Source organism: Vicia villosa, linkage group LG6, assembly GCF_029867415.1.
Source record: "Vicia villosa cultivar HV-30 ecotype Madison, WI linkage group LG6, Vvil1.0, whole genome shotgun sequence".
Classification (NCBI taxonomy): Eukaryota; Viridiplantae; Streptophyta; class Magnoliopsida; order Fabales; family Fabaceae; genus Vicia; species Vicia villosa.
The window spans coordinates 98,273,603-98,286,261 of NC_081185.1; the positions used below are offsets into that span (position 1 = coordinate 98,273,603).

General features: G+C 32.8%; 1 protein-coding gene across 1 annotated transcript; it reads left to right on the plus strand.

The window, feature by feature from the left end:
• The first annotated feature begins 420 nt into the window (after positions 1 to 420).
• Positions 421 to 7,514, plus strand: LOC131609385 (calcium-dependent protein kinase 13). The gene is made up of 7 exons (XM_058881076.1): positions 421 to 1,340; positions 4,662 to 4,805; positions 5,357 to 5,509; positions 5,943 to 6,058; positions 6,139 to 6,306; positions 6,537 to 6,767; positions 6,846 to 7,514. The coding sequence occupies exons 1-7, from the start codon at positions 701 to 703 to the stop codon at positions 6,993 to 6,995; spliced, it is 1,602 nt and encodes a 533-aa protein (XP_058737059.1). The 5' UTR covers positions 421 to 700; the 3' UTR covers positions 6,996 to 7,514.
• The last annotated feature ends 5,145 nt before the right edge of the window (positions 7,515 to 12,659 follow it).

A 12,659-nucleotide genomic window follows, 5' to 3' on the forward strand; every position in this document is an offset into this window, starting at 1 on the left:
TGTTCGGGAGGCACTGATTAAGCATTTCTAATAAAAAAAATATTTTATATTTAATGCATTGAATACTCTCAATATTTCTTAAAAAAATTAATTATTTATGTTTTCAATACATTGAATACATATATTTTGGATAAAAAATTTATCTTTTTACTTTATTAAACAATGTTCCGCTTACCTTTTTAATTGTTTAACCAATACCCCAAAACACTTACCATTACCCATAAAATAAATAAATCAAAACCCATATTTAATCTCTCTTTTTTTTAACTCAAAACGAAGTTTTTTTGGCAAGATTAAGCTGGACAATTTAATTTTAAAGTTTGATAGAAAGTTGTCAAGTCATGATTAAGTTTTATTAAATTAATTACATATACCAAATAAAGAGTTTACTGGTTCCTAAAAAAGCGCAACCTCAGCCGTTACCGTACACCCTCACAGTCTCATACACACCGTAATTTTCACTGTCTTCTCACACTTTCCTTCTTTCTTTTCTTTCTACTACTTGTATTCTTCTTTTCTATCTATCACATTCATCACTCCTTTCTCCATCTTCCACCATCACCATCATCTTCAATTTCAATTTCAAATCTTCTCTTTCTAGGGTTACTTAGGGTTAGGGTTTCCACATTCTCATGTGAAACCCTACCTTCTCTCCACTTCCCAACACTCCCATCTCTCTCCCCTTCACGATCCACCGCCGATGGGTAACTGCTGCAGATCTCCGGCCGCCGTCGCCCGTGAAGATGTCAAATCAAGTTTCTCCAACCACGATCACGGCAAACGCGTCGGAAACGACACCCACGCCGGGAGCAAAAAACCTCCCCCGCCGGTCACCGTCCTCGGCGGCGCGGCCAAGGATAACATGGAGGAGCGTTACTTGGTAGACCGCGAACTCGGTCGAGGCGAGTTCGGTGTTACCTACCTTTGCATCGACCGTGATACCAGGGAGCTTTTAGCCTGCAAGAGTATCTCCAAGAGGAAGCTTAGGACTGCCGTTGATGTTGATGATGTCCGACGTGAGGTTGCTATTATGCGCCATTTGCCGAAGAGTTCGAGTATTGTGACTCTCCGGGAGGCTTGTGAGGATGACAATGCTGTTCATCTTGTTATGGAGCTTTGTGAAGGTGGTGAGCTTTTTGACCGGATTGTTGCAAGGGGTCATTATACGGAGCGTGCTGCTGCAGCGGTTGCGAGGACTATTGTCGAGGTGGTGCAGCTTTGTCATAAGCATGGTGTCATTCATCGGGACCTTAAGCCCGAGAATTTCTTGTTTGCTAACAAGAAGGAGAATTCGCCTCTCAAAGCTATTGATTTTGGGCTCTCTATATTCTTCAAGCCAGGTACAGAACTGAACCTGAGGCTTAGGGAGAGATATTATTTATTATCAAGTCTAGTGACTGAATTTGGTTCGACATTTGAAGTAGCCTAAATTAGTAATTCTTAATTGTAGCTAGTTTTTTAGGGCTTAATTGTAAAATTTATGCTGGATTGTTAATGAGCCCTGCAATTGGTTGGTGGGTCTACTGTCTATGATAGCTGTGTAGTCTAGCATACTGGATATAGCATATTGGATAGGGTAAAGTTTTATACTGCCTATGTTTTGCATCTGCCAAGTAAATAGAAAAGATTTGTTGGTAATTTCCCCCATCTTTAAATCCCTGATTCCGAACATGATTTATTTCATAGGAATACCCTGGAAATGTGAAGTCCACCTTCAATCTGGTTCTAATCTGCTAAGCTTTGCAGTTTGTTGTTTATGTTGGATTAAGCTTAATTATTTGTTTGTCTAAACATACCATTTCCTTTTAATTTCCCTTCCTTCCAAACCCTTTTGCAAAAGGAATTATGTAGTGTAAGAGTTGCCACAATAGATTTAGATCTGTGGTGACTGACAGTAACATTGCATTTCATGTAGCTGTTGGAGGGTTCTGTTTGATTGTTATTGTTAGAGTATATTAAAGTTGTTCGTGGGCTTCTACTAGCAAGACATAATTCATAGTATTTAAGTTTATTGGAATTTGGAGTTTAGTTGTGCCAGCCAGTGGTTAAGAATGAAACATGTTACTGCCGACAGTATTTAGGTTGCTGTGGTTCCATTTATGGCAAATCTTGAGAACCTCCCTTTGACGGTGTCTAGAAATGTTTGGTAAGTGACTTTGTGAAAATGTGTTTTGAATTGCTGTTCTAATTCGGTTTGGTATGATTGGTTGTCTAACCTTGGAGTAGCTTTAGGCTATGTTTGGGAGTTTGGAGGGGAAGGGAGGGGAAAGCTTTAGAAAATAGGGAGAATTGGGTGAAAAGGATGAAAAGATTTTGGGTAGGAGGGTTTCGGAGGGTTTGAGTTTATTCATAACACCAAAAACCCCATAAAATGGGGGAACTCAAAAATTGTATGAAGGAGGGTTTTGGAGGGTTTTAAAGGTCTTACATAAATTATCCAAATATCTTTTAGGTTGTTATAGTATTCTGAAAATTAAAAATTTAGTAGTGATAATGACTCTTTTATCATTCTAAACAAAATCATTTTTTCAAAAAATGTCAAATATTTTCCTATATTTTTTTAAAATTTCATTTTTGGAAGCCCTCCCCTCCAAACTCCCAAACATAGCCTTAGAGTAGTTTTATGAAGCCTAGATTGTCCAGGATTCTTGGAGGTTGAGGTGGCTGATGGGGATAAAAGTTGAAGCAGCAAAAACCATCTTATTTGCTTGGGAAGTGTGCTAAGTAGAATTTAGGAGATATTTGGCAGCATCATCGCCAGTATTTACGCAGCATCATCGCTAAGTAGGTGCTGGTTTTGTATTTTTGGAGATGGGCTGGTGTTCTTTGTTTTATAGTTTATATCCATTTGACAATTAACAAATTAAATGCTTTGTAAGCTGCAAGTGGAGGGATGTCTTAGAATGCATTAGGGTCATTTGTTTTAGGATTTTGCTCCATCTAGCAGAAATAGTACTTAACCTAATTTGTAATGTAAATAGATGTGTAGTAGTAGATTAACAGTATGGTATCTTTGTTTCATATTGTGCATAAACTGTATGTCATTTTACTTGGGAGAAGCCTATGTTCCACATCGTCTAAAGATGTAGTCCAAACAAGTCTAAAATTTGGGCAATTCTCCCCATATAAGTTGATTTTGTATGGTAGAGTTAGGTCCAATATCTAAGATGATACGAGTCTATCATTGACTCGCTATTGGACCATCTGTGTTGTCCTTGCACTAGGTCCAATAAGATTAGTCGCGTGGGAGTGTATAAGAGAAATTGCTAAGTCACACATCACTTAAAAATGTGACAAAAATTGAGCTTATGAAACTTAGGCAATCCTCACATTACAACTTCACAAGTCGATTTTGTAGGGTTGATTTAGTCCTAAAACCTAAGACGCTTTTAGGAAAAAAATATTTAGGAGCTTGAGGTGCTGCTATTAAAAATTGGAATAAAGTACATGTTGTAGTTCAGCTTCAGCTTCAAAGGAGGTTTTTTGGTTTTTTTCCCCTTGTTTTCAATTTTTCATTTGTGTCACAAAAGCGTGACTTGTTTACAAAATATTGAGAACAACAAAATGTCAAGCTTGTTTGGTTAAAGCTCATAAAAACACACTTCCATTTTTTAACGTATAAAAAGAAAAATATTTATTTGGTTTATTTGCTACTAGTTCTTAAATTATTCTCCAAACTCTAGTACTAAAATTGAGAAAAATATTAGTTTACCATGTCAATATTAAAAGCAGGCAGTGGCAGTTGTGTAAACAAATGGTATTGCAAATGGAAGTTTTGTTATGAAAGCAACTCCTTTCTTCCTAGTGATTGGTGCAGGAATGTAGCATCATTTCTCTTTTCTTGCTCTTCTAGATTCCATCAAGGAAAATGGAGAAAGAACTTTGTGTTCTCTTTTTATATTCACTTTTTCTCGGTGTGATTAACTTTTGGGGTTCACTGAATAATTTCTGATCTCTACGTATTATTTTGGAGGAATTTCTTATTTTCTTGCAAGGTTTCTCTATATTTGCTACACTTCTCATTTAATATTTGTAATTTGTAAAAGAAGTTGATTTCTATGACTGGTTGGCATACTATTCTTTAATTTCTTAAAAATGAGGTCTGTTATAAATCCACCATAACACCATTTCTTCAGCATTTCAAATTTTTATTTTTTTATCAAAATTTTGTATTGCGAACATTTTTTTAAAATTTAGAGAAATAAAGTTGAACCCAAATGCCCAATTGTTTTCACTATATCCTCCAGAAAATTTTGAATATAAAAAACAGAATAAAACCAATGTGGGTAGTAATTATTCTCAATAGCTCCCATACTATTTTAATTATTTCAACTCAATTGGCCAATTAATTTGGTATCAATTATTGAGATGAGCAAATTTTTATTGATTTCTTTGAGGTAATCCACTACACACAATGTTTACTATTTTAATACTGAAAGTTAAAACAGAAAAAAAACAAAACAACCCATTAATGAAAGGTTATCCTTTCTGCTTGCTTCAGTGCTACAGACATTAATATAGGTTGAGCAAATTCTTTTTGTTGACAGTTTGTCATCTTATGGAACAGTCTTACTTTCTCTATTCATATTTCAACACTATGCTTAAATCTCTTTTCATTGCTTACCGTATCTGACTTGTGTGGCTAATATTCAAATTTCCAGGTGAGAAATTCTCAGAAATTGTAGGAAGTCCATATTATATGGCTCCAGAGGTGCTCAAGCGTAACTATGGACCTGAAATAGATATATGGAGTGCAGGAGTGATACTCTATATCTTATTGTGTGGTGTTCCCCCATTCTGGGCTGGTAATTATATTCACAAATCTATATATCTATATGTTCATGCCCTCATCTACATGTGCATACTCTATATCTATTTTGGTGGTGTTCCCCCATTTTGAACTGGGAATTACATTCATAAACCTATGTATTCATGCCCTCCTCTGCACGTGCATGAGCATCTATGAACATTCATGTGTGCCTATGTTTTCTGTATTTTTAACTTTTTGTTTTAGTTTGAGTATGAGCATCTATGAACATTCATGTGTGCCTATGTTTTCTGTATTTTTTCCTTTTTGTTTTAGTTTGAGTGAGACTGAAGCATACTAATGCTTGTTTGCCACATTGTTTATCTGAAAAGTTGTGTTTTCTTTTAGTTCATTTCTCTCTCTTTGCTTGTGTTTTTGAACTTGGATTTATATTATTATTACTATTATTATATTATTACTATTATTATTAATATTATTATTATTATTATTATTATTATTATTATTATTATTATTATTATTATTATTATTATTTCATCAGCTCTTACAAAATCTTGTTATCATTTTACCTTGATGCTAATCCTAATGCAGAATCTGAGCAAGGAGTTGCACAGGCTATTCTTCGAGGGCTTATAGATTTCAAACGGGAACCTTGGCCCAGTATTTCTGAAAGTGCTAAAAGTCTTGTTAAGCAAATGTTAGAACCAGACCCTAAGCTTCGATTAACGGCCAAACAAGTGCTTGGTATGTTCATGACTTTCCATAGTCATATTATTCAAACAATCAGTTGCATGCTGTAAGTTTCAGCACTGAAATAATCTAGTGGTGTTTGTTTTATATTTGTAAAAGGAAATCATGTGAAGAAGTCTCAACCATTTCGATTGTAATAATTAAGCTATTTTCGTAACTAAACTTGATTAATGAGAATTTTACTCTATTTTTTTTTTTGTTTTAAAATTTAAATCCTGAAAATCCTTTTTTCTTTGCATCTTTGTTTTCATACAAAAACTTAAATAGGGAAACAAAGTGGATGGTTGAAGGAGAAGGGTCTATATGTGTAGACATGTTACTATATTGAATAAAAATTAGAAATCATTTATGGTGATTATGTTATAAATAAATACTTATCAGAATAAATTCCCGAGCTTCATGATGTTTTCCTTTACCTGTCTTGCAGAGCATCCTTGGCTCCAAAATGCTAAGAAGGCTCCAAATGTTCCTCTTGGAGATGTAGTCAAGTCAAGGCTTAAGCAATTCTCAATGATGAATCGATTCAAAAGAAAAGCCCTTAGGGTTGGTTCATCGCATCTAGTGATTTCTTAGCAAGTGCATATTACTTTATATTAAAACTAAGACTGTACAGTTGAAAACAGGTAATTGCTGATTTCTTATCCAATGAAGAAGTTGAAGACATCAAAGAGATGTTCAAGAAGATGGATACTGATAATGATGGTATAGTTTCTATTGAAGAACTAAAAGTTGGATTCCGAAACTCTGACTCTCAACTTGCTGAGTCTGAAATTCAGATGTTTATTGAAGCGGTGAGCATTGTCAATTTTCCTTTTTCCTCTAGCTTATTGGGCCTATTCAATTAGATCATTCTAATATGAGGGCCTTTTTGGTTCTATCAAATTTTTTATTATTCCTTTCTTATGCTCTGTTTTCATATTAATTTTCGAACATCTGTGTTGATGGTTCTGAAAGTATAACCTTCCAGCTTGAAATTGTTCTTGACTTCTTGTTTTATCTTGATCATTGTATTTGACATCAGGTAGATAATAATGGTAAGGGAACACTAGACTACGGAGAATTTGTTGCCATTTCTCTTCATTTGAAAAGAATGGCTAATGACGAGCATCTTCACAAGGCCTTCTCCTATTTTGACAAGGATGGGAATGGATACATTGAACCAGAAGAGTTACGGAATGCCTTGATGGAGGATGGAACTGACGACTGTACAGATGTAGCAAATGATATTTTCCAAGAAGTAGACACAGACAAGGTGAATAGTCTATACTTTTTCATTAAATGTAGTAATGATCAGGGAATCTCTTAATCTTAAACTCTTGAATAATCACAGGATGGAAAAATCAGCTATGATGAATTTGTGGCTATGATGAAAACTGGAACGGATTGGAGAAAAGCTTCTCGGCATTACTCACGAGGGAGATTCAATAGCTTGAGCTTAAAGTTAATGAAAGACGGTTCTTTAAACTTAGGAAATGAGTAGTTGTCCACTGTTTGCTTATATTCATTCAATCTGTTTTTCCACATAGTGTATTAGTCCTCCTAAATCCTGGACTGGCTTCTTTGTGATGATTATTTGGTTCCTTGTTAGATAGGGTCCTTTTGACCTGGTGTTGTCCGAGTCACGAAGGAAGGGGTACGGCAAAATATACACACCCTTTGTTACTTGTGTAAAACATGGTGCCTTGGAGCCAATGGTGTGACATGTATGATTCCAATCATTTTAACATCCCACCTTCTCTTCTGGTTTGAGAATGTTGATTCAAAACTCTTTAGTGCAGTCAGAATGTTTATCGAGGTGTGAATATCTTCTAGTTTGTATTATGGACTCAGATTTGGTTATTTTATTGTACCCTACTCTACTAATATTTTGGTCCTAGAATGGCTGTGTATTCCAGGATAATATATTATTGCTGCTTACTGTAGGAAAGTTCAGAAGAGCCTGTAAGATGTACCGCTTCTTGAATTTTGTGGTTGTATGATGGTATAGTCAGTTGTGTTATATTGTAACATTCCACTATCTAAGAGCATAAGACCATCACAAAAGAAACAACTAAAAAATCTGGAAAAAAAGGAAGCAATATGTTTTGCTCATGCAACATTATGCCATTAAAAGTTTTTTCAGCACAACAAGGAATCTTCAATATTATGACAGCAGTCTGCTATATTGGCCCTAAAAGTTTTAAACTTTGAAATTTCTCAGTTTCATAATTTATTGCGCATTGTTTTCCTTACTGCCTTGTGTGCCATAATTTATTGCGCATTGTTTTCCTTACTGCCTTGTGTGCTCGTTTTTGGTACTTTGAATGACTTGAGATGTTATTTGTAGTATTTTGAATTTGAAAACCAAAAAATTTATAGTAATGGCTTTAGGTGATAGTAAATTCTTTTATGTTAATAGTTGTGAAACTATCAAGGAAATGTCAGATATTCTTGAAATGAAATTTGGAGTTTTTTCAAGTATTGAGCAAGAGGAGATGAACACTCGAGGCGAAAAAGATAAAGATATCACTTTTAAATTTTTTTAAAATTTAGAAATATTAAAAATTATATTGGAACGTTTTTTGCTAACCAATATCTAAGAGTTAAGAATCGCAAGCTTAATCCAATCCTTAAATTAAGAGATAAGAGCCTTCATGAATTCCAGAAAAAATAAGGAAAGAAGAAAATCATAGAGAAATTGAACGAACTAGTTCAATTATTTGAAGATTGAATAGCAAGCTCAAAAATTGAAGAATCATCAACTTCATCAAACTCCTATCAAACAACTTCATTAGTTTCCTTCGAAAGATCATACTCAATAGTTGAACGATCTTCAGAAGAATCAACATCAACCGAAGGAATCTTATGTGTAAGAAACTTTTAAGAAGAAGGATCATCTAGTGGAATCTTCAAAAGAAAAAAAAGGATAATAAATATCAACTTTGGAGAGAAACATAAAATAACTTTCTTCCAACGAAGAAGATGAAGCTTGCTTAAAGCATCCTACGAGAAAGATGATGTTGAGGTAACTAAATCATCTTACAAGCAATTGTTTAAAATTGGTGCTAAATTAGTCGAATAGAATGATAAATTTAGAAAACACAACTTATACCTTAAAGAATATTTAGGACCTCTTGAGGAAATCAATACATCGTTTAAGTTAGAAATAACTAAAATTAGAAACTTAAAATAAGCTTGTGAGACACGTGTCTCACTAAAAAGGAATTAATTGAATTGCTAGAAAACCTAGATAAATTTACTCTAGAGAAAGAAAAGTTTGAATTAATCCTATCAAGTCAAAGGCCTTCCTTAAATAAGAACATATTATAATTAAAAAAAGAATGGAAAACCTAGTAGAGGTGTAGATCATAAAAAAAAAGAATCATCCACTTTATAAATGCACACACTGCAAAGTATTTGGCCACTTTGAGTCTTTCTATTTAAATTTTTTTTAAAGGTCTAAAGGAGATAACCTTAGACCTTATTGAATAACTAATACATCGGAGCCCAAGAAAATTGGTTACCAAAGGTGAAATCTTAATGTTTTGAAGTTATTGTTTGTTTAATTATTATTAATTATAATAAATAATATTTTAAAATTATCAAACTATAAAGGGATTTCTTGTGGGAGAAGTTGATGGTAGGAAGAAAGTTAGTTGGATAAGTTGTGGCCTTATTTGTAGACCAAAGAAGGAGGGGGTTAGGTGTTAGACATTGCGGAAAATTCAATCTTGCTTTGCTTAGTATATAGCTGTGGAGAATCTTGTTAGAAGATAAACTAATTTGGTAAGATTTTTTGTTCTTTAGGCATGGTGATGTTAGAAGGAAAGATCTTAATCAATCTTCTTTAATGGTTGATAGGATGGACTCTATTTTATGGCAAGATTTATTATCTATAGGTAAGTTTGGTTATAATGATTTGTAATGGTTTTCAAAAGCGATCAATTGTAGAATTGGGAGCAATCGTACTATTGATTTTTGGGGGTCAAAATGGTTAGGGGCAGAACCATTATTATATCAATATCCAAATTTGTTTGCATATTTGGGCAATGTTGCTGCTTTTGTATTGGAATTGAAGAATTGGATGGAGCTGCATCATACGTCGTTTTTATGAGGAGCAAAATACGATTTTAATCAAGATCAACATGCAGAATTTTTAAATCTTCAAGAAATTCTACTTCAGGTTCAAATCAATGAAGATATAGCAGACAATTTTGTGTGATGGGAAGAAAATAATAGATTTTTAGTTAAGAATCGTTTTTAGTTATTTAAGATGCTGATTGGTTGGAGTTCTTGTTGGAAGAAGACTCTTTAATGGCACTGAATCCGATTTGGAAATTGAAGTTGCTGAGTAATATTCACAGCTTTGGCCGGATGTGTTTTCTTGGCTAGACTAGACATTTAGTTTTTGGCAACGAATTCTTTGTTGTAGCATTTTGCAATTTTTTGTTCTATTTTTTCTGTCAGATTCCAAGTCAATTGCTCGTGCATGAATAGTATTTTGTTTAAAAATGAAATCCTACGTAATTGAGTTATTTTGGGTAAAATCATATGGTTGTATTGGAAATGGTTTTATGTAAAATTCAAGGATTTAGCCGATCTTAGTTGGAAGGATTGGAATATTGATTTGACCACTTCTTTGATTTCCTTATCGTGGACTACTTTTATGTATCTTTTTATTTTTGTATTAAGATAAATATACAAAACTCTTCTGTAATAGAGGTGAAATTTGCTTTTTTTCAAACACCTTTTAAAAATATAAAAATATTATTTCTTTTGTCTCATAAATGTAAAATTTACTTTCTTGTAATATTTTTTTTTTTTTTGATTTTTTCCTATATTTGATGTTAAATTTGCACGCTTAAGGGGTAATCCAAACAAAAAATATTACAGAAGGAAAACTAAAAAAAATATTATCAGGAGAGATAAAGCGAATTTCGCATATATTACAGAGATGTAAAGTGATATTAAGCCTTTTGTATTTAGGTTGAGCATTTCTTGTATTTCTTGTATTCATACTTTAATACACCTTACCTTATAAAAAAATTTCTTTCTTTCTTTAAGAAAAAACATGTTTAAGAAGTAATAGATTGAACGCTTCAATCTATATATTTAAATTAGTCCTAGAAATATATGGTCAGTTTGTTTTGATTTTTTTTTTTTAAATGATTTTTATAATGTTAGATAATTTTGAGAAAAAAAATTTTATAAGGAAATTTTTTACAAAAACTTCAAATAAATTTTTTGTTTGAATAGTTATTCTTAAAGTGTGATTTTAAATGTTTAAGCTATTTATAGAAAAAAAATTGGATATCAAAATTTCAAAAAATCACTTAATTTTGAAGTTATTTTAAATAAAATTTCATAAAAATCATTTTTGAAATATAATTTTTTTAAAAAATTGTGATTATAACTAAGTTTTGGTCTTCAATAATATATGTTTATGTTATAAGATGTCAAAATTAGTGTTTTATTTTAAAAAAAATGAATATAAAATTTATAATAAAAAAAAATATTTTCGAAAATAAAAAAAAATCTATTTTTTTAAAAAGGAAATGGAACCATAATTATACACATTGAGTTGAGGGTTCACTTTGAGGCCAACCAAGTGGCAACACTTTGGTTAAGTTTGGTCTTGCTATGTTTAATTAAGGGTGGCAAAATGGGCCGTGGCCCGCGTATCCGCCAAAAAATGACAGGTTGGGTTAGAATTTTAGGCCCGCCGCTCAGTTAAATTCGTTCCGCCGGATCGGTCCGCGCACCCGCAAAAAAATGGCAGGTTGGGTTGGGATTTTAGGCCCGCTGCTCAACTAAATCCGCCCCGCCAAAATCTGCCGTCCGCCATAGCCCGCCCTGCCAAAGTCCGCCGCCTGCCAAAGCCAGTCCCTCCTCCAAAATTCCCTATTTTTTAGTTAATTTTAATAATTCCAATTCTTGATGGTTTATTTTATATATTTATTTATAAACATGTAATATTTTTTTAAAGTAAATTTTTTTAAAAAGTTGTTTTTATAAAAAATTGTTTTAAAAAATAAGTGAAAAATTTAATTTAAAGGTAAAAAAAATCTATTAATTTATTAAAAAAATAATAAAAAATATAAATAAAAATAGGCGGGCAAGTCCGCCGCCCGCAACCCGCCATCTTCGCGGGATGGACATGATTTTTATGTCCATTTCACTTGGCGGGCATGCCCGTCCGCTTTTTTTTGGCGTGCTTAAAGCGGGGCAGGCGGCAGGCAGGGCGGGCGGCCCGTTTTGCCACCCCTATGTTTAATTGTGATGGATTTATTTATTTATTGTCTTTAAGTTTGCCTCGTTGCTATGTTGCCTAACTTTTTTTAGAAGCTTTTAATTTTTTCTAGAGGTTTACAGTTGTCTGTTATGCTTTATTTGTACTTCCCCCTTTTATTTTACCATAAAAAATGTAGGTTCCGTTTTAAATGCTCATTTTTTTTAATGTAAGTGACATTTCATCATATATTTTGACATGTGAGTTTATCTGAATAAATGCATCCTTTACATGAGATTAGATGGAATAGAATAATTATGTTTCTTGTCATGCTTGATGGGATCAAAGTTGGAACTATTGTTCCGTTTTATCATTATGTTTGTTATACATTGAATGTTGAAATGGAAAGTAAATATAATCTCATGGCATTGATTCAGTCTAAAAAAAATATTTCAATGCATTATCTTATTTACTTTGGCCAGTGATTTATGGATATGAATATCTTTAATACAGTGGAAAAGGTGACAGAGATTGGACCATAGAAGTTGGAACTTGGGCTGATGGGATAGATGTTGCCAATCTTAATCCCACTTTGCTAATGCTCCCCTTTAAAGTTAAAACAGTGTAACCCACTTGTCCATGTTGCATGTTTAAGGAATGAGTATATAAACTTTACAAGATGGGTAAGTAGCCATGCAATTAGCACGGGTTTATTAGAAATATTATTTTTATAATAAATATTTTAAAATATGAAAAGTTTAATAGATTTTAATTATTTTAAAAAAAAAAAGTTAAAATAAAATATATATTTGCGATGAAAACAATTGAATCCAGCAAAAGATGTATTAGAAATAACAAGAATTTAAAATTACAATTTGAAATTTTGAAAAGAAAAGAAAAAGAAAAAAAAAAGTCTACATAATAGATGATGAGCAA